This window comes from Fukomys damarensis, unplaced genomic scaffold, assembly GCF_012274545.1.
Source record: "Fukomys damarensis isolate Sample0158 unplaced genomic scaffold, DMR_v1.0_HiC HiC_scaffold_18, whole genome shotgun sequence".
NCBI lineage: Eukaryota > Metazoa > Chordata > Mammalia > Rodentia > Bathyergidae > Fukomys > Fukomys damarensis.
The window spans coordinates 8,701,486-8,724,986 of NW_022900930.1; the positions used below are offsets into that span (position 1 = coordinate 8,701,486).

Below are 23,501 nucleotides of genomic sequence, written 5' to 3' on the forward strand. Positions count from 1 at the left end.
AGTCAAGGTTGCTTCATCATCATGGCAAAGTAGCCTCTTTTAAAAAGCATGTTAGAGCACTTTTTCCAGTCTCATGAAGAGCTTTAAAGTTATAAGGAAAAAGTTTCATCTCGACCCTTAATGACAGTGGAAAAAAAGTAGTCAGCTCAAGTTTCATTTGGGGACTGCGTCAAATAACTGTGATACGGTAACAGGGATCCTCCGGGTCACTGCAGGACTCAAAGGACCCTGGAAATACGGAGCAATACAGCGATCACCATAGCGCAAAGACAGCTACGGCTTCACCAAAGCAGTCGAGAGCAGATTCATTTTCTGTAGATTTCTGTATCTCTAGATCACAGCCAATCACATGGTAAAACATACAAGACTTAGGAGGGTTTTAAAAAATTAATTTAAAAATCCACTTTCCACTGGCAAAGAGTCATAATTTCCAATAACAATGCTATTTCCTCAAAATAATAGGGATCTTATACAACAGAAATTAAAGGAGAAATTAACATTTTACCCTGGAACCTAAAAACAAACAAAACATTAAAATAATACTTGGTATAATTAACTGGCAAAGTATAATCTGGGAACTTAATCTACATCCCATACACATAAAGCAGAAAACATTTCCGATATGCTAGGCAGACAGCTGTCTGGTGAGCTGCTAACCGAGAGGTCTCTCTCAATTTAGTAAGAATACTCACCCTAGGGCAGGGAGGTGGGCGAAGCCCTTGCCTCACATGATCCGAGGTCTTGGATTCAGTCCCCAGCACCAAAAACAAAGCAAAAATACTCCTTATATTTCAGTCCCCATGAGCCCAGAACTATGAAGGCCAACATTATCCTTGACACTTGGTGGTTGGATCATTTAAATTCATATTATTTTTTTCTGTTGAGACCACTAATGATCTAAACTGGAGCTTCCAGAATTTCAGCTGGAGAAACAACTATTGACAATTCAGAGCATGGTCAGTCTCACCAGGACATCCTAGCTGGGACTTCCCTGGTTATTGAAGAGTTGAGGAAGGGGGATCTGGACGGGGATCTTTAAATAAGGCCCCACGTTTTACAGAAGCAGCACAGCAGTTCCTGCTTTCTTACCATCATTATCAGCACCCACAGAAAAAATTCCATGTGACCTTTTTAAAATAATTCAATAAGGCAACTGCATTTGAAAACTGATAGCCTATTTGAAACGCTGTGTATGCTTTAGTAATCAATCAGCCAGTTCTAATGAGTTAGGAAAATAGATCTTATACATGATCACGAGTAAGAAAAGAAGACACAAGTCAATTTTAAACCTCTGTTCCAGTTAAAAGCAACTTTTTAGCAAGTATTTGCTGCATCTTCAAAAATCTATAGTACTATTGGAAGCTAGGTTTTCCCAAAGAATTGTTAGCATCTGATAAGAAAAGTAGGTTTATTAATGTTTTCATAGAAAATGTTATTTTTCACAAATGTGAATTCTCACAAAAAAGTCATACCGTGGCTCTAACTTGCACATCCTACATGAACAAAATTAGACAGTTATACCTATGTTCCTGTCAGTGCTATTCATGGTAGTCAAGAGGCGAAAGCAACCCAAGGGCTCACTAATAGACACATGACTAAATAAAATGTGCTCTATCCATACAGTGGAATACACTTCAGTCTCACGAAGGAAGGATGTGGTGACACCTGCTGCATCATGGATGAACCTTGAGTACATTATGGTTTTGGGTTTTTTGTTTTGTTTTGGTACCGGGCATTGAACTCGGAATCTTGCACTTGGGAGGCAGGCAGTGGAAACACTGAGCTAAACCCCCAGCCCTCGAGTATATTATGGTGCATGAAATAAGCCAGTAACACAACATTGCACGGGGCCAGGGATTCAGCTCAGTGGTTTCACTGCCGGCCTGGCAAGCACAAGGTCCTGAGTTTGATCCCTGGTTCAAAAAAAAAAAAAAAAAAAAAAAAAAAAAAAAAAAAAAAAAAAAATAAAAAAAAAAAAAAAAAAAAAAAAGAAAGAAAGAAAAAAAAGAAAGAAAGAATTATGTGACTTCACTTAGGTGAGTCATCAAGAAGCACAAAGCAGAATGGCGGCCGCTGAGGGATGAAAGGAGAGTGAGAAAACTGCTCAGTGGATACAGAGTTTCAGATCTGCAAGCTGAAACAGCTCTGGTGGTTTCTTTCAAAACAATGTAAATACATGTAAACTACTGAACTACGCTTTAACATGGGCAAGATGGACATTTCATGCTATGAAAACCTTATCACAATTTTAAAAGATAAATTGAGCAATAGGCACCTGGAATTTGAGCAGCTTCACTGCTTCTGCTGCACTGCTAGGTCAGATCAGGAGAAACTAAAACACACAATAGGGCTGGGGAACTGGATTTTCTTTCTCTTTTATTGCTTCAAAAACATGAGAATGTTGCTTCTACTTACAAATTTGAAAATTAAAGGTGAATATCTATGGATCTAAACTTAGTCTTTTCTTGTATTATTTCTACATGAGCTTTTCATTTGGAGTTACTGGTAATTTCCATTTATTCTGGAAGCAGGACACAAAAACAAACAAGTCTCTGGTGCACGTCCCCCACTCACTTGAACATGTAATTTTGAAGACTCTATAAGGGAGTGTCCTAATGTATTGTTTTAGTCATCAGTGATATTCATGCTTTTAAAATTCTGATTCTAAAAATAACTTACTACAGTAATAATACCAAGTATCTATGTGAAATATATACATAAGAAAATGCCATCATCTATACCTGCATCCATATGTTTACCACACCTCTGATATCAATGCTTGCTTTTGAGCAGTACAAGTAGAAATTATATTGCATGTCCTTTACTACTTTGAAAAATTAAAAACTTGCACCCATATATCGATTACCTCCTTAATCTTGAAATATTGCTTTCCTGAGAATATAGTACATATATCAACAAAATTACATGGATGAAAGAGCTACAAATTGAGAATACCATCTATAAAATGGAATACTACTCAGCCATAAAGAATGAGAAATTAGTCATTCATAGGAATATGAATGCATATTGAGGTTATACTCAAGTGAAATAAATAAGTCACACATGTGCAAATACCAAATAGTTCCTCTGATGTGAAAACCTATAATTGTAAATAAGATCCTAATGATATAATTGACAATGTGAAATAGGAAAAAAAGGGCTAAGATGTGAGGGAAGTGGGAAGGGGAGGGGAGGGGAAATAAGGGAAAATCAAAAAATGAGAAAATGAGAAAATGGAAATAAATTATTTGTAAATAGGGAAGGGAAGAGGGGGTGAAGGGAGGGCAGGGGTAAAGGGAAGAAATGAGAACCAAGACCTGTCATGAAAAGGTACAAGATCGCAATGATGAGTGTAACTGTACTATACACCTAAAATGCACCAATAAACTCAATGAAGAAAAAAATAGTCTGCCAAAGTGTTCTATTTACCGCTGCACTTCAGAATTCATATTTTGAGCAAACTGAATGAATTCACTTGTGGGTTTTAATGAAATAGCTTTGCTTGAATGTTCTATGAATAGAAAATGATTTTGTGGGAGGAATATTTTCTACCTCCTTTTTGTAATAATTATGTAACAAAAATCTTGGCAATTCACACAAAACAACATTAATATTAAAGAACTTATATTGCTAAATAATATCCTATGTATATACTGTGCTGAGACTGAATTGTAACAGATTAAATACAAATACAATACGCAATTCTAATTGTAATTTTCATACCAAAAATAACTTCTAGTACATAAATTATTTTTACCTCTTAACGTGAATATACAGTCTGAAAGGGTTTTGATTCATGAGCAGTAGTAATGTCAAAAAGTAAGCGAAATATCATTATGTGCTACATTCTGGCAATTTAAATTGTTATATAATACCAGGGGAAGAACAGTATTATTTGAGTGCCTCCATCGGAAGAAGTCAGTAATGAATGTTTCCTGAAAATTGGGACAGAAGTCATTTCCTCTCATAATCCTACTGATTCTGTGCATTAATAAATGCATAAACACGTAGAACTCAATAAATTCATGTTGAATAAATGTATGATGCTGACATTCAGGGATTCGTTAATTTAACAACAACTAAATCACTAATGTATGCAGAATCATTTCCTGCCTTCTCCATGTTCAATTAGTCCTGAGCAATTCTTTCTTTATAATCTGTCTTATACTTACTCATGCTTTACTTCCTACTTCCTCTTGCACCATTCAGATTATCACCAAAGCCATCAACAAAATAACTGTCACCCTTAATACTGTTTTAATGTCTGGAACATCTATATCTTTTGCTTTATCCACTTCTTCTTAAAGCGGAAAGATAACAGTACCTGACTCAAGGAGTTGGTTTTTTGTTTTTGTTTTTTACAGAAGATGATCTAATCCATGGAAAGAAGGCTCTGATCACACAATGCATGCTTATCAACAAATTCCTTAATGTAGATCAAACTGTTTCAGCTTGTTTCCTTCTCACCCTTTCCTTCCACATGAAATACCCACACCTACCAGAATCGTATACACCCTACTTCAAACACTCACCAGTGCCTCGAATTCTACCCCTTCTTAGCCATTCATTTTCTGGTACTTCAAATTTCTTGAGCATTTACTTTTCATGCTGCTTTGCACTGCAGTTAGTGGCGAGGGTTTTACCTCGGACTATACCACCCTCTTTCAGGATACAACTCTCTCCGTCCAAGTACTCTGGACCCAGGGCCTACTGGGAGAAGTGTTTCACATATTTTTCTAGGCATGGAGAGGAATAAAGAAGAAAAAGCAAACTCAAGACTTAGAACTATTTTGGAATATAGGCCAGACTATAAACTATGCACAATTGAAGCAGATAACTATGCAGGAAGCTGAAAGTTTAAGTATACACAGAAATATTAAAGGCAGTGTTTATTGTTGCTGAAACAGAAGCTAAGAAGCAAAGCATAATGAAGACTCCAGCACACAGGAACCTGCATAAGAACCTACAGAGTAGCTAAGGGGTGGGATAAGGATGTATTTGTGAGAACGCGACCACTTTGGCCAGGGAAGGAGGCTTCACACTATCTCAAATATTGGAAAATCTCTTATACCCCGGCTCCTCCTTTGGCTTTTCTATTGTCTGGGATAGTTCTTGTTCTGGATACCCACATAATTAACTTCTTTACCTCTCTCAACTCTCTCATTATCTGTTAGTTGCTCAATACAGCCTGCCTGGACCATTCGATTTAAAATGATCAGGTTGTTCTTGACATGCATGGTGGCAGACACCTGGAAGCCAGGTACTGTGGGAGGCCGACACCGACGACTGCAAGTCTGAGTCGGGCAGAGTAACTTAGTGACACAGGGAGACCATGTCTCAAATAAAAAAATAGAAAAACAGGCTGAGAATATGTACCCCAGTAAAGCAAAGTAAATAAATCAACAATGAATTAAAACTTAGCATGTTCTTCTCTCGGTGCTTTGAAAATTTTATTAGCTATTTTCTTTATTTGCTATACCATCTTCTAAGACAGTACATGATTTATTTGTTTTTTATTATTATTTCATTTGTTTTTTTCTCTTTACAGGTAAACACCTAGAACATGCCTACTCATGAGATGCTCAAAGAATCTGGGAAGATGAGAAAATGAAATTCTTCCTGCTTTAAAAATTATCAAATTTTGAACAGATGCGGTGGCGCACGCCTGTAATCCCAGCATTCGGGAGGCTGAGGGAGGAGGATTGCTGTGAGTTTGAGACCAGCCTGGACTACATAGCAAGTTCCAGGTCAGTCTCAATTACATACTGAGACCTTGTCTCAAACAACCAAAAAATAAACAAACAAAAAAGAAACATCAAATTTTTAGAAGTAGCATGAAGCACTGAGAAGGCATTAAAAGAGTGGAGTCCCATGTTTCTGACCAGTCCCTGTTCTTGCTACTATAAGGATGTAAGTCAAAGCTTTATCATTTCCTATTTGTGGATGTTGGCTTCTTTATGAGTACAGTAAAAAACAGACCAGCTAATCTATAAGATCTCTTATATTTTAAATTATAATGGTTTTCCTGCAGTCTTCTTTAATACAATTCAGATACTTCCAAACTGCCATTACCTTATCACTGACACCAACAATCACCCTGTTAACTTACCAAGTACATCTGGACAATGATACTTTTGTCTATTAAAAGTGAGAGCATTATGGAATTCAAAGATTCAATTGTTCTTCAACGACCAAGAGAAGTTATTCAGCCACTCAGGACTTGTTTGACTTTTTTTTTTTTGTACCAGAGATCGAACTCAGGACCTTGTGCTTGCAGGAGCATCACTGAGCTAAATAAGTCCCCAGCCCACTTGTTCACCATTTATGATGGGAAGAAGCCACCACAATGGATGTAGACAGACATGCCTGTGACTGTCCACATGGATTCAACAGATGTTATTCTAGCAGTGAAGGCTTCTGTCTCTACCCACTAGAACCTTCTGACCAACGGGCAGACTGATGATTGCCCTTCTCTGCTTGCCTCATCCAAGAATAACACAGATGACACAAACAAAACCCTTGTGAAAATAAACCAAAACAGTAGAACATCTCCATCTTTGTCAATCTGTCCCCTTCAAATCCTGTCCCTTTCTTTATGCCTGTTCCAACAAGAGCAAAGTATCAAACTTAGGAATCAAGGAAACACAATTTAACTTTTTAAAATGGCACATACATAGCTCATGCTTATGTACTACAATGAACCACAGACCATTCCAAGGCTGTATGTGTATTAACTCACTTGGTCCTCAGAACAATCTCAGGAGATGATGTAGTTACTGCCACCATTTCACAGAGAGACTGGGCTGGGATTTGAATCCAGGCAATCTAGTTTAAAATGTGTGCTCAAGATCACTACAACTCTCATGAGATAAAGTTCTTGTAACCTAAAGATATATATGGAGAGAAAGATATATAGATATATATAGATATATATGATTTGCAAATTATTGAGGGTAGAGTCCCAGTTGGCCAGATATTGGTCCATATGGGGGGGCAGCTGGAGCTCTCCAGACAGGAAATCTGTGGTCCTTCTGTAGGAGGACCTCAAATACCACATAAAGGTTTATTAGACAATGAGTGTTTCCTAAATATTGACATGGTACACTTGAGGATAAAAAATGAAATTTAAAAATTCCTACCTTTATGAATTACAAAATTTCACAATTTCAAAACAGATCCAATAAATCACAATGATTTCTTAGTAGTGTCAATGTGTTCAAAGAATACGAGCTGTTTTGATCAGCCCCCACTGTACTCCACGAAAGGAGTAACGGTGAACAATGAACATATCTGGGAATTAAACACAGACCTTCTAAATGTACGGACCATGAGAACCACAATTACTCTTTCTCTTCATTTGTCATTCATCTCTTCCTTAAACTCTGTTGATCCATAACACAGAAAGAATGACATATAAAATAAGTCAGTGGACTTACGCCTTTTCTCAAGAACAGGATTTTACTCAGACAGGTTTTATCCTTTACCTACATTTTCAGTCTGCTTAAAATCTGATAAAGTCATCAATTTTTTAAAATTTACAAACCCCATAGACCAGAAATGAAAATCAGAAGTATAGTACAACTATTTGATTAATATATACTGTGTAGATGAAAGCACAGAATATAGAATATATGGCTCTATACTACGTCTGGCGAGAAATTTAACACCTTTAGGCTTGTTTCTCTTTGCTAAAATATAACATTTTGTTCAAATTGTCTGATGCAATAAGGCTCCGAGTTTCTAATTTTGACTATGGTAATTAAAACCCAACACATATTCAAAATATATATATGGGCCTGCAGCTTTTTAGTAGTTTATATGTCTTAATGAGATCGTGCTATTCATCAAAGTTTTAGCACAATCCACATGTACAGACCTTGCAAATTATCTATTAAAATATATTCAACAAGATTATATATTCTGAAGATACCACAAGATCCAAAACGATGAAGATCTTATATGCAATAAGTCTCACTTAAAATGTCGTTGGTGACAAGTATCACAGATAATTAAGATTTCACCCCAAGAAAGATAAAATTTTCAAGGTGACCAATTAACAGTTATCAGCAATCATGAAAAATAAACTTTCAAAGATTTCAAGAAGTCAAGGTCTTTCTGTATTTAGCCCAGTGTTTTTGTACATAGTTTACTGAATATAGGTTATTAACTTCTTTGCCTCTGATTCCACTAATTTTAATCAACTAAAAATTATAGGATCAGATTCTTTCTAAACTGAACTTACTCATCAAGGGTTACTTTAGATGTCTCCCTGTTATCAACTACACAGAAAGATACAAAAGAACAAAACAATTACTTTATATATTTTTTATTTGTTTACGTTAGCCAAAGTTTTCACAGAATACATATTGTTTTCCTTTTGAAGACATATAAGAATTGTCTGACGAAGAATACTGTAAAATTTAGCTGGCCTTAAGGATTATAGTAAGAAGAGCTCAGAGTTGTAATTGATTCTGCCACTAATCATTCTGAAAACTTGCTTTGTAGGCAATACTCAGCATCATGTAACAATCAATGGTTACTGATTCTTTTGCTCCCAGAAGAGCAAGCAATTATATGACCCAGGAAGCTCTACCAAGGGATTACAAACAAATGCTAACAAGAGTTCAATTCCACTGTCCTTAGATCATTCCATTTATTTATGGAGCTTTTATTGCTGTGACACCAACATATTTCATAGAACAAATACTTCCTGCTACTTAGCAAAGGAAGAGGCAACACTGAAAGTCATCAAGTCTCACTCCCTCTCTCCCCCAAGACACCCGATGAGAAAGCACAGGCCTGGGCCAGCACTCAGAGACACTGGTCTCTGAACAGGGTGGGGAAAAAATGTGGAGGAGGGATGTACAGAGAGACCATTGGAGAATAAGTAATGGTGCGACAGAAACAGAAGAAAGAGAAAATCAATGGGGATGGCGCTGAGAAAAGAAAAGGGAGGCCAGCTAGATAAATAAGATTGCATCAACATCTTTCACCAGCATAAGTAACATAGTTAAGACCTGAGTGATTTGGTCTCACTTGTTTGCCTAAGAATTAATTTTTTTTTTCCTTGTCACAACTAACCTAGTCTTTAGTAACTTTGGTTTAAAATACAGTTCATAAATTTCCACTTTGGCTAGGAGAACAATATCCAAAAAGGTAACTGAAATACCCAAAGAGATATCATTAAAAAATATAGTAAGTCAAGTTTTATTGAGTCAGATTATGTTCTACATAAAAAAAATAAGAAATATGTTACCTGATGAAGCACTCCATTATTTTTTACCAAATTTTATTGGATCTGTTTGCCTGTTTCCATGGCAGAATCATAAAACCTATACTCAGGGTAAAATCTGTCCAGATTGTTATAAAATATTTTCCCCTTATATCCAGAGCACACTGGCTGTTTCTTTTTGTAGGCTTGTCACTAGCAGTCCATTTTAAGTTTGTGTCATGTTCATTGCAACAGAATCTCCAATATATACTGAAGCAACAATTAATCTTCTAGCTCTACAACAACTTTTCTTTTTCTCTTCTACTTTTTGTATATTCTAGCAATTACACATGGGACCAGCCACCCTCTTCCAACCAATACACAAGTATTCCATGTACACTGTAAATTATTTTTATCTACCCAGTTTTGTTCATTAATTATGAAATGATTTCCTCTTTTCTGTAAAAGTATATGCTTGAATTATGCATACATATTTATGCATGTACATTTAAATATATCTCAATTAAAGTAATTTTTATGTTTGATTTGGCTCATGGAAAATTATTCTACCTAAGTTGTTCTTTTATAGGATTTATAGGCTAAAAACGAGTCACAGAAGTTCATTCCTACCTTTTGGAATCACAAAATCTCAGTATGGTATAATGAAAATAGGAAGGTAAACATAATCTTTACTCAAATCAAGGATTCATGATCACTTCAGCCAGGCTCTTTAGTCAGACTAAATCTAGACTTTTCCAATATTCCAGTCTACCTTGAGTCAGTCATCACTGTGTGGTTTTGTCTCTGACAACTACTCTCTATCCATCATAAAACCCCTATGTAGCACACTGATTTCTACACGTTACACAAAGAACAATAAGCTTGGTATTTAACCAATTTCTCCAGAGGAGAAAACATCACTTTTTTAAAATAGCACTAGGGGCTCAAGCGATTAGTAAAGTTCCCATATCATTCTGAGACAGAACACAATCATTTAATTATGAAGGTCCCCTGCAGTGTACTCCTAGAAATGTTAACGATTGCTCACATATATGCACGTAAACCCTTAACGGAGAAAAGAGGGACAGCGGTATTTTTTAAACCTCATTCCAGCAAAGTTTATCTCTATACAGAGTAACTTATTTGGTCCTCATCCCCATCTCTAGAGGGTTTTAGGTATCGACATCCCCATTTGTATTTAAAAATTAAATCGCAACCAGTGCTATGATTTGTTCAGACTGATAAAGTTTATCAGTGGTAGAGCTGGGATTTGATCTCAAGTCTCTGTTTCAACATGATGCTTCTTCAATTCACTGCTCACTTCCAAGTAGGCAAACATGTTGCTTCTCAAACTCCTAAACTTACTCTGCAAACTTTGACACAACAACTACTGTTCAAGATCAAGGGAAGGAAAGGACAAAGTGAGGAAAGGAGTCAAAAGTAGAGAGGAGGAGGAAACTGATACTGGACCTACATTTATTAGGTTTTCAGCCTAGGTTTGATGCTTTCCAGTATCTCATTTAAGCTGAGTTCCAACAGCGTCAAGACATAGGTATTATTACTATTATCCGATGTGAATGAGGAAACACACTTGGAGGGACCACTGCACTTGGTCAGGGTCACGAATGGGGCAAGTTGGATTAAAATTCAAGTCTTCCCAATTGGACGGCTAGGACAAAAGAGGAAGAGAATCAAGGCACTTCAGGGGCCAATTTCTTAATCACCTGCCTGGAACATGAATCTGTCTCAACAGTATGGCTGCCTGAATGCTTTGAAAAATAAGGAACTCATTTTCTCCCCAAATACGTGACGCTATTTTATTTGGGAAAACTTCAATGGTTAAGAAATCCCCTATGTGCTACATTGTTGGAAGATGAACGTCTCCTTTACAGAAGTGTCTTAGGCTGACCAAGATCACAGAGGTAAAATTCTTGCTTTTGAACGAAGCACCTGCAGTGAAGTGATAAATGGTTTACTAAGTAGGATTTGAACAGTGAGAAAATCCGTTTCTTAAATTATAAGAATATTTATCATTTGAATACAATTGCTTAGAACAGTTTTAAGAAGAAAGACAACGAGAGGCAAAGTAAGGGACCACGTGAGGATTACTCTCTATCACTCCCACTAATTCGACAGTGACCTTGGGTGAGTCACTCTGCCTTTCCGGATCTGCCATTCCCTGGCTTGGGAAATACCTCAGATGTGTTTACAAATTGTTCCACGTATACAAATCTACAATTACAAGACAGCTATTCTTCAGAAATAAGTTCTGGATGCTTAAACGCACATATACACACAGTCAAATTCACTACAGTAAAGACAGCAGCAAGCTTTCAGATGGTACCGACCACCTTCATTCAGTTCTAATCAATCACCCTTCATCTGAATCACACATAGACCCAAGTCCTCCAGCGGTTCAGGAACTAATGACTGAGTGGTAGCTTTCCTCTGGACAATAAACTAAAAACTCTCCTTGGTATCTGAATAATTTTGATGTTCTTTCTATAAGTCAAAACCAAACATAGAAAATGTAACTAAAACATAAAAATGTTTGTATCTATCAGCTTTCAAAAATCCAAAAATGACTCGCAATCTGTAAATGCTAAAAGAATTACATATATATTTTTCATCTTAAAAAATTCTCCTGAAGGGCCACAGAGCTAGTTCCTTCCCAACCCTTCCTCTGGGTCATTAAATAGCTCTACTTGGGCCAAACATGAATCACACAAAGCTATCCAGGGTGCTGGGAGCAGAGGTCTGGCTGCTGGTGCTTGAAAAAAGAAGACACTGCCGGGCAAGGGTTCCGTATTCAGCAGCTGGACAAGAGGAACATACTAAAAGGAACAGCAGGAATGACAGTGAAAAAGTGAATAAAATTAAGATGTAGGGAAGAAAAGCTGAAGTCCAAGGGTATGTGGACGTAAGAATAAAAATTACCTTAAATTGAGTTATGCAACTAGATGCTTAAAATTCAGTAGAACATAAGCCACACAAAGACAACTGCCTACAATTGTGCAGTCTAGAACAGGGCCCGGCATATGGTAGGCACCTGGTATGCATTTGTGGGATACAGCAAAAGGAACAAGGGAAGAAAAATGAAACCCTGAAATGTTACAAAAATAACAAAACAATGGAAACATAAGCATACAAGTAGCCATGGTACAGTTTATGGATTAGCAGAAGTCCAGTGGACCCAGTAGAAAACAGTTAAGAGTCCCGGTACTTCGGAGTTTCTAGATAAGCCATACTATTTTCTGCTTTTGTGATTGATCTATATAATATCTTTTTCTTCACATATTCAGAGGATACTATGTGACCTTAAGAGGAAAAGGGAAAGAGGAAGAACAAAAACATAGTTTGGGATGTAATGACTTTCTATGAATGTACAAAAGCCAAGCAAGAGACAAGAACAGAACAAAAGCTTAAATCAAGCTGTGAGTAGCAGCACAGCCCTACAATCCAAGCTAGTCTGGAGGCTGAGGGAGAGGATCACAACCTGGGCAAATCACTGAGACCTGGCCTCAAATTAAAAATTAAAAAAGTCTGGAACAAAGCTAAGAGCAAAAGGCCATGGATTCCACCTCCAGTACGGGGGGGAGGGGTAAATAAAAAAAACAGCATACTTCTTACTATTTTTTATGTATGTTTGTAATATATAGAAGTACCAGTCTGTATTAAAAATAAATGAAACTACATGTGAAAACACACATAAAGATACCTTGGTGTCTTTATATTGATATATAAAGCCAGAATGGCATACTTTAAACAATAAGAAAAATTGAAAATATAATTGGAAAGATGAGCTGGGAGAAGATGAAGACAGAGCTGGACATCACTAAGGGACAAGGAGGAAAAACCAAAGCAGGATGAGTAGGGAAGGAAGAGGTGAGCCATACAACCATCTGCTGTGTGTTACGAACAGCTCATCTGGGCAACCCAAGCTGCTTTCAAAAGCAAGTTGAATTCTGCACAGATGATCAATAAAAAAGGGAAAGACCACCCGCACTAAAACTGAATAAGAGCAAAACAGGAAGGTGAGAAAATCGAATTCTGGTGACATGAATTACGCATGCTTACAGTGGTCCCTCTTGAAGTACTTGCCTAATTAGCACTAAGAGGCCCTTTAAACCACCAGCATGTCCAGCTTTAACTCTAGAACAGGGCTGAAATGACAGAAGATGATAGCTCTGTATGAGCATATTTAAATTCCAAGGGACAGGATACTACTCTATTTAATATTTATATTAGATTTCTTAAATTATTCAGTTCAGTGAATTTTAGTAAAACAGTTTCACTTATCACTTCAATTATTTGAGCCAAATTAGGGCATGTTCAGTTCTTTACTGTTTTACATATTACATGCTTTAAATAAGTATAATTAAACTGGAGATGAGTTATTTGAAAAAACTCTTCAACTACCTTCAAGCACAGTCATGAGAAACAAAGACAAGGACCCACTGGATTTAAAATGAGTGCCACTTGCGAACACAAGAGAAGAAATTGTTTGGAATATTTGATGCAAAAGGTGCTGATCTTTTGCAGATGGTAGTGATTCATATTGTCACTGTGGTAACTATGGTTTGCCATGCAACCCAACAAAAAGATTGAAGACAAAGCAAAGCACATTTGGCCTAAGATGAAAATACCAATATATTCTCCTATCCAAGAGTCTGTTGTCAAGCAGGGTTCTTTGTCCAGAAAACAGTTTCTTTTAAGATGGTACCATAGTATCCTGGCAAAAGTCTAATTAACAGGGTTTATTTTTTTTAATGGTAATCTTAAGTTTGCAACCTCCCCATAGCTAGTCTTTTACATATAAGAGGATAGGAAAAATTTTAAAGCCAATGCTGAGAAAACAAATTAATGGCCCAGACTGGGGCTACAGCTCAGAGGCACAGTACTTGTCCAGCATATTGAAGGCATTCAATTTCATCCTCAGCATCTCAAAAAGAACAAAAACAAAAGTTCCAAAAAACAAATTGATGGTTCAAATATGAATTCAGTGCAAAATCAAAACTTCATTCATATCAGAGTAATATAATCATTGTCGGGCTGGGAAACCATTAACTAAACACAGAAAAATTTCAGAATGTATATTCATTCCAGTCTTACATTTCTTGATAACTGTAAGTATGCACAGATTAATATGGTGAACTCATGGAATTATATGACAGAAATACCCATTTTATATCAAATCATAGCCACTACATTTTATAGGCAATTTACAATGCTCTATGTTGTCATTTATTATAACAAAGACAAAGTATGTTATAATGACCAGAGTCATTGAAGAAGAGAATAATTCTAGTATTTCTAAACTAAAACCCTAGTAGGATGGGGGAGACTGGTTTGGGGACTAAAAGCAGATGCAATTACTGGGATTATTGGTCTGCTACTCTCAGGCTCCAGGATGAAGAAGAATCAATTAGCCCTTAACAGTCTATGACCTTGAAGGCTGCAGCTCTGTGCAGATCATGCTGAGTATACTGAGACAGAAGGAAAATGAAAAAAGGAGAATAAAGTCCTGAAACCACTGCAGAGCACGCTTCAGATGTGACAATGCCTTTTAAAACCAGAGTCAAGACAGCTGACTTTATGTCAAAGACACGCACGGGGAAAAGAAAGTTCCGCTGCTTTCTGTAACTAAACAATGCTTTCACATCCAAAACGAACACAAGATGTTGCAAAATGACAATCTCATTGCAAGATCTTTTTGGCATTATTTTATTTAATAGTCATAACCTTTTTAAACAACAAAAACAACCAATCATAAGTCTCTAAAAGTAGAACTGCAAACACCCACCCCAAACAAAAACAAAAATTTTACTTGCACTTTTAGATTTCTTTTTTAGGTACTACTCCAAAAAATTAACAATTTTCCACACAGAAAACTATGTGGGACTTCAAAATGTTAACCATCTGTGTACCTCTAACTTTTCAGAGAAAGCTCCTTCCCAGGCTGCTTATCTCTGATGCACTTCAGAATGCTACAGCTGTGTCTCAGCCCCTACGATGCTTTTAGGCAACAGTAAATCTTTCCTACTTATTGAAAATGCCACAAAAATCAATGTCCTGGCTTAGAAAAAAGCAAGAAAGAAAAAAAAAACTGTATCAGATGTGCACTCTATTAAAACACTTCATAGAAGAATTTCCCTTAAAAACAATTTCTCAAAACTTGACAAGTACTTCCTAACAGAGTCTTCGACCAGGAAAACGTGCTGCATGTTTCTTTGTTTGATTTCATCAGATGACAAAAATAATAGAATTTAGCTGAAGAGTTTTATTAAAGAGCCACCATTCTTTCGCTGGACAACTCAACTCAACCCAGGCATATTTGCAGTAAAGATTTAAGTTTAACATGATAAAGAAGTAACCTTGTCTTTACAGTGACTTCTGCTGCTCTTTGCAGGCTCTGCACTTGCTTTTTATAGCCCGTCATTTCATCTGGGTACTATTTCCCGGTCACTCTGCCAGGTGGGAAGAGGCAGCGAATGCAGCGATGTCTGTCAGAGCTTTAATGATACTTTGGGGATTTGATAAAGATACAAAGCAGTGCATGGAATGGAGGTTTTTCTAGTCACACCTGGAAAAAACAAACCCCTTTTTTAACGTTTGCCACTGAAGCTGGTGTATAGGAAAGGATGGTCAGTCACAAGCCCATATCAATTTTTTTCTGTTTCCACGCCACAGTGGCTACTTCGTGCTTACTCTCTGGAGAGGGATTCTCTGTTCTTCACTACGGTCCACAGGGAGAACGGTGGCAGGATTTCATCACCGATGCTCTACCCTCAACACCTCTACCTCGGAGAGATTTCAGACACGTTACTAAGAACCATATTCTCTCATCTTTTACTTTTTGTTTGCTTTTATCAATGACAGAAAGGTGATGGGAGATACAACAAAAACAAAGTAGAAACTATTTTTTAAAAGAGCTCCAAAAACTCTTCTCTGATATACTGAGGTTGGGAACAATATAGCTGGTCGTGGTTTCATCCCTGTCAACTTTCCATTATGAAGCTAATGCAGTGACCCACTGCAAATGGTAAATGTACTGCCCAGGACTGTTTTAAGAGCACGGAGACTGTTCACTCCAGGTTATTAAAGCAGGCTGCTGCAACCTGACCCAGTAAAATGACATGTCTGGAAAAAAAAAAAGATATAACTTACTAAAAGACCTTGTACCTTTTAACGACTGCTGAGGAAGCTATTTAAACATTTGATTATAGAAGACAAAACTAATTCGGGAAAATTCCTTCCCGCAGAATTGTGATACGCCTTAAACAAAATAAATTGGCTGTCACAAGGGTTCAGTCACTGAAAGTACAATCTGGGCAGGGTAGCAATAGTTTCAAGCTGGGGAGAGGTGAGCATTGTAAATGTCTTGATGCCTGCTGCACTGTCAGGAAGAAATCCTGAAAATACAAAGGTGGGGAGAAAGGGAGCACAGCAAAAAGATGCATAAAGATAACAGGCATGTTGCGCTGCTGGGAGATAGAGGGTAACTAATAGGCCATAGACTGTGTACAATGAGAGAAAGAAAGACAGCAAAGAATACTTATTGGTATATGGGTGTCACATTCCTATAATAAACAAGGACGGTCTGATGTTTTAATTTCTAAAAATGTTAAGAGATGAATTTAACTTAAATTTAAGCATGACTTGCAGATGCTGAAGTTTTTGATCCCCAGCCCTTGATTTAACAACCCAGCTAGAGGGAGCTGCTACCAGAAGACAGCTTCAAACGAGTAGTTTACAGGATTTCTTTTTTACCAGTCTCCTCAATGCCACCCCAAGCCTCTCAGTCACATGATTTGCTCAAATAAAACCATGTAATTACAATGCAAGAAAGAAAGCAGCTCCACAATCTAGAAAACACCTTTTGGGAGCCCGAGCCCACCCTTTCCATTAATTCAGCATTGTCTCTCTCTACTTACAAAGTTTAGGAGCAGTTTGGAGATTAGTTTCTGTTGTCTGTGGCTGAGTCGCCGACTTGGGTGTTCTCCCCTCAGGGAGCCGGGTGGGTGAGGGGAGGAATGGCGCAGTGGATGGCAGGAAAGAAAAGGCAAAAATACGATTCTTCGGGGTGGGTGCAGCTGCAGCTTCAGAGGACGCAGCAGCGTTGTCAACTTGCGCGGTAACTTGAACCTCAGTTTCAGATTGAGCCCTAGAGACAGGTGAAGGATCTGCCTCAGATGAAACCCACACAGCTGAGGCAGCAGTTGGATCCAAAGAAATAATAGGGTCCTGGCCTAACCCCCCAGGGTCAAGGTGAGTAGGGGAGTCGTACTCAAATATCTTGTCCACAAACACCCACTTGAGGCCGGCAATGCAGAGGCAGAGGCTGACCAGGCAAGCCAGAATGGGGACGATGCAGATTTTCTCTGAGTTGAGGCAGCCTCTCAGGCGCTCTGTCTCCAGGTACACACAGCAGGGCACGGCCAGGCCCACGAGTCCAGGGGGGCTCCCGTCTTCTGTCTGGGTCTCTGGCATGTCTTCAGCTGCCGGAAGTCCATCGAGAGATGGGTCTTCACTCAGTTGAGTGGAGGGGCTGGAGGACCTCTCAGCAGCTCCCTCAGACATGTCTGGGGAATAAATCTCCATCGGCTCCCTCCAGAAGGCCCAGCCTCTCCTCTCACAGTCCATTACCATGCAGGCCCCCCCCCAGGAAAATGATACAGCATCTTCCAGAAGGAAATCGATAAGTCGTCCGAGTCCAAGTCCAAGGCCATTATCAAAAGCAAGAGGAGTTCAGGAGGAAGAAGTAAAACAAGAAAAAAGAAAAACAAAAAGCTCCCAGCAACTACAAAATCAGAGTATGTTATAATAATTCTTTAAGTGTCGTTTTGGGGCCACTTTTCCAGTTCTTTTAAAGGCTTCTCCAAACCATCCCGGCTGGTGAAGAGGACAGGATCCAAAATCAAAACGGAGCCAGCTGCTGGTTAATTAAGTAAACCAGTAGCCCAAACTGAAAGGCACGGTTCTCACCTCGAGCATCTGAAGCTGGTGTCTGCTTAGATGAAGAAAACAACTGTCATGCAGCAGAAGTAAAAGCAAAAGCAGGACCGGCGGCGGCGGGAGCAGCAGTGGCGGCGGCAGGAGAGGCAGCAGTGACAGTAGCAACAGCATCCTGTGGTGTTAAGCAGCGGCCGAAAGGGGCTGAATCATTACAGAGCAGCAGGTGCCTGCCCTCGGAGCATCACTGCGAGGACCATCCGGCGGCGGCGCGAGCAGCGGCGGGCGGGGCGGTGACTCCCTTCCCCGCCCTGCCTCCACCCCACCCCCAACCACTCCTCTTTGTCCTTCTGGAGCGCTGAAGTCACTTTCTTCCTTTGCCGGCTTCCTTCTTCAGTCTCTCTGTCTCTCTTCTCCCCTGCCTCATCCCAGACGCATCTCTCTCTCCCTCTCCCACGGCCCTCACCCTCTACCCCACTCTAAGCTGCTGCTGGCCTGAGTAAAATCAGGACTGTGTACTCAGCAACACAGGACGGCCAGTGACTTCCTATTTCATCCAGTTAGAAGGAATAACGGCCATGAAATCACAGAGAAGCAGGCAGGCCCCAGTGAAGCCTGATCCCATGGCCCCCACCCCTTGTCTTGTCTTTTCTTTCTCTGCGAAAGCAGCCCCAGTCCTCCACCCCACCCCACCCCGACACACACGCCCCTGTCTTGCTTGCTTTCAGTCTTGCTGGTTCTCTTCATTCACCCACTGCTGGGTCAGAAAAAACCTGGAGATCGATGCCAGCAATCTCCCAAAGCTGGGCTGGGGCAGGGGTGTAGGTGGGGTCTTATGGGTTGGACCCGAGGCTTCGAAGAAAAGTCTGATATCTGATGCCTCCCTGGAGAGAGGGAAGCCTTTCAACAGCAATTCCTTCCTGCCTGCTGCCCTCTAATAAGTTTTGTTCACCAACAGGACTGCTGTTACCTGATTTTCAACCAACAGTTAGAACATCGTTTCCAACCATGGACAGCTCTGGCCCTACCCCAGTCTGTGAAGACTTAAGACTCCCCAGTGCCCAGCTAGAAATGCTGAGTGTGGAGGAAGGGGGCTTAGAAGGGAGGGAAGAAGACCCCACAAGCCTTCTTAAAAAATTTTCCATTTCTTGTCCCACCACAGCAGAATAAACTAGTGTCAAGCTAATAAGAAACACTGTAAGTAACAGCTACGAAGGAACGAGGGCTACTACTTTGTATTTCTAAATTAGCCTTTCATCATGACTCCATACTGCAGAGGTCTGAATTCCCTTTGGGCTGTAATATATACCATGTCCTCGGCCGTGGCCACACTGAAAGCATTAAGAAGAGTTTTCCGTAAGAGCACGCCTTTTGAATTAGGTTTCAGTAGCTATACCTTACAGATAATTTCCGTTCTGTTTTTTTCCCCTGAAACAATAGTTATTAAAGACCGGGAAACACAGTGTCCCTGACAGAGAGCACCAGCTCCTTGGAACATCCGGCTGCATATCGGAGCACACTGCGTGTATCTGCACCTTTAACCCACATTTCACTGTAACTGGACATCCAGATGGTTTCAAAGGAACCATTCTGTCCCCCTCTCTCAGTAAGTGTCTTAAAAACTATCTCTAAATCTGTACTATACATCCATCACACCAGTCCCAGAAGCTCTAAAATTCAGTGCTCAAGTCCAGAGAAAAATCTGCTCAAAGCACGTTATCATTCGTACAGCAAAATCTCCACTGCTTTGAAATATGCTTAAGCTTCAAATGGAAGGACCTAAGAATACTATCATTTCCTTCCAGATGAAATTACTCTATAATTATAAATTATTTAAGGGGTATTAAAATCACAGACTGTTGTTTTCGGCAGTACTGTCACTAATAACAACAAAAGCCTGAGCTAATCTACATGATGGTTACCATGACTATAGAAAGCCTACAGGCAAAATAAATTATCCTTAACTTTATCTCTATATAACCTGCATCTGCATACCAGTAACCAGTATTTTAAAATAATTCCCATGCACACTTTTTAGTTTTACTTCTTTGAATTTAAAGCAGTAAAAGGTGTCTTAACAAAGATTCCATGATGGACGTGAAATTTCACAGTGTAGAAAATCTCTATGAGACCATATCATGTTTTTTAAGATCTTAATTATCAATATGTAAATATTTATATCACCGCCTGCCTCGCAAGCCGTAGGTCCTGAGTTCGATCCCTGGTACAAAAAAAATTTTTTTTAATGTCTTATGCAAATAGAGGTCTCTGTTAAACTAGGATGCTTCTTCAATGACCGTCTAGTTTAAGTACATAGCACTGAATGCTTCAAACCTAAGTTCTTAGGTTCTTAGCTCGAATAGCAATCACTCACCTCACTTTAACCATCACAAGCAAACATATTCACCAGACAAAAAACAAAAGTCAGTGGTTGTCACATTAAAAAGATTCAACGCGCACATAAAAAGAGCAATGTGTTTTATGAAGTCTAGTATGAAACATCATAGAACCCTATAACTGCCACAACTGTTCTTTGCCACTGAGCAAATCAGGCTTTGGGTTATGCCTGTTTGACTATGGAAATGAATTTCATGAACTCTGTGACACCTTGGTGCTCAGATCAGCTAGCAGAGAGCCAGCATCCTATAAAACTGCTTCCCCCATAAAATTGAAAGATGACTGTAACTGGAGAGAAGAAGCAGGACAGGAGGCGAAGAACAAAAGGAATTCTAATTCTCCATTACTTCTACCTTGGAGCTAGGAGCCAGAAGTTACCATGATCCCTTCCTCTAATCCAGTACAGCAGCAAGGATGTGAAGGGTAGTAAATGGGGGACGATCAGTCAGGCTTTTTTTTTTTTTTTTTTTTTTTTTTTTTTTGGTTGAAATGTGTTTTTGTAGAAAGAACTGCACGGATGTGCCATTTTAACTCTTTAAGATTCACACTAATAAAACCCAAGAACAACCATATTTTCTTGTCCCCTTTAAAAACATGAAAAGAGAAGTTTTACTACCTTTAAAATCTTATATTACCACCTTCATTATAACAATAAAAGCTGCATTATTTCTGATCCTTACTAACCCTATGTAGTCCATATTACTTTGAGAGTCAGACTAAATGACAGAGCTGAGATTTGTAGAAGGCCTGATTCATGCTACTTCATCTAAAAAGTCTTTCTCATTTAATCAAAAGAATACATTACACACACATATGTATTACATATTAGTTCAGCATGAGAAGGGAACCAGAAAGTGCAACAATGATGTGGGAATTATCATTTGAATATAGTTAACAAATGTAAAAATGCTTAGTTCCTAAGAGCCTCTTAAACTTTTGCCCAGAGATTTTCAGAAGCTAATTGTACGTTATTAAACATAGGTCATTTAAATATCACCTCTTTATTGTTTAAATTGAATGAGCTCTTCCATTTACCAGTTCCAGGAGTCTTGGGGGGAAGTTATTTCAAGTATATTTTGCCGTGAAACAAACTGCCCACTGTTTAAAACAACAACCATTACATACTGGTTGGCTCCTAGGCTGTAGGCTCTCCAGCTTCAGCTGAGTGGTTCTTCTGCTCCACTGGTGCCTGCTGGGGCTACAATCAGCTGAACACGTGATCTGGCTGAACCATCCAAGATGGCTATGTGTGAGTGGCCACGGAAGCCAGGTGGCAGCTGGGAGTTTGGCTGGATGCGCTAATATGCGGGCTCTCTATGTGACTTGACCTTCGGCAGCAAGGTGGCCAGTTCTAAGAGGAACATTCCTCTTGAGAGAGAGGAAGCACAAGTTGCCAAACTTGCAATAGACTGGACAAGGATGTGGCTGAAGTTACTGTATCGTATATACAGGTTTAGCAATCAAGATGGCAGCTAGTTTAGACCCAGCCCAGGAGTCACAAATCCTGATGGAGAACGTTACAAAGAGTTTCCCTGCCACACGTAATCCACCATTAAAGGTAAGGAAGTAAGTGCTGTAAATCAACTGGGCTAACAAGAGACACAGTAATGTAGAATACAATTGGCAGATCCAATTCAAACACACTCGTGTTTCTGATCTACCGTCATAATACTTCACATTTCTTCTAAGCCAGATTCAATGAAGAAAACAGCCCATCAAAGCAACCAGTAAAAATAGGTAAACTCCTCTGCTACTTCAACGTAAGCTAGGCTGTACAGTTGTGCATTACTTTTGTGTATTTATAAATATGTAACAGTTGCAGCAGATGAAAAGGCATAGTAAATGCCATTGGCTTTTGAGAATATTTACCCAATCGTCTTCTTTTACCTCCTCTTCCTTTTCTTTCTTGCTAAACCTAGCTGTACAATCCACTGAATGCATGTGTATTGTTCACTTCTACCTTTAACTGAGACTAAATTACCCAGATTACAGAACCTTTACCAAATTGGCAAGTGTTTTTTTAAAATATCCATTTATCTACCCAAAATACCATGTGTGTGGCCTTCCATATTTTAAGAAATCTTTTAATGTTCAGTAAAGATACTTCTTTAGCAAACTTCTTGATTATTCCCAAATATACCTTGTATGAATTTAGCCTGTTCTACTAAAACAGTTATCCCAAAAGTGTTTAATTCTCACTAATCACAGATCTTCTCAGTGGGTAGGTTTGAAATAAATCAATATTTAATTGCTTTTTCCTGTACTTCTCTCTCCATTGAAACAACAAAGTTCTCTAAGGGCAAGCTAAATCCAAGAGTTGTCTGACGTTTTTCTATATTATTTACAATACTGACTGAATAAGGAGGAAGTCATTTCACTTTACTGGGCAAGAATTTTCTGCCCACTTTGAAGGGGAATCAAGACTCCATATTTGATTCTTACCCACTTAAAATGTTCTTGGGGAAGACAATTTTACCTAATATTAAGAATTATTTTGTGAGCTCTTGTATCACATGCTTGGTATTGATTGTGCTTCTGTGTTCTCACTTTGTAACACAATGATCAAGTTACTCTGGTACATTTTGTTCTTTATGGGTTTAATCTTTTGCCACTCAAGATAAAGTAAATGACCTCAAGGCTGAGAATGTCATGTAGAATATTGTTATATATTACAAATTATAATGAGTTTACTTTTCTAGAGAGTTTGGTTCGCAAGAACCTATTAAGTTCTCATTCATTGTAAGTAAAGTCTTTAGCTAGGAAACATGTTTTTGTCTGCATGAAGATTTTAAATTTTTACTTTTTTACTTTTTTTTTTTTTTGGTACTGGAGATTGAACTCAGGACTTTGGGCTTGCGAGGCAGGAGGCAGCACCACTGAGCTAAGACCCTGGCCCTGTTTTACATTGTGTGCATTTTTACAGGATAAAATGTCATAATTT

At 38.7% G+C, this 23,501-nt stretch overlaps 1 protein-coding gene across 13 annotated transcripts in view; it reads right to left on the reverse strand.

The window, feature by feature from the left end:
* Nucleotides 1–23,501, reverse strand: part of Nrg1 (neuregulin 1) — a 1,021,078-nt gene that overhangs the window by 88,357 nt on the left and 909,220 nt on the right. For 3 of the 13 annotated variants that reach the window (XM_010604233.2, XM_010604212.2, XM_010604223.2), the window contains exon 1: nucleotides 17,146–18,492. The exons of 7 other annotated variants lie outside the window; for them this stretch is intronic. In XM_010604233.2, coding sequence (XP_010602535.1) covers nucleotides 17,146–17,860 — 715 coding nt within the window. In that variant the 5' untranslated portion in view covers nucleotides 17,861–18,492. Of the gene's footprint in view, nucleotides 1–17,145; nucleotides 18,524–23,501 lie in introns of those variants that run through there. 3 more of the 13 variants (XM_033765370.1, XM_033765371.1, XM_010604277.2) reach the window with 3 other exon arrangements.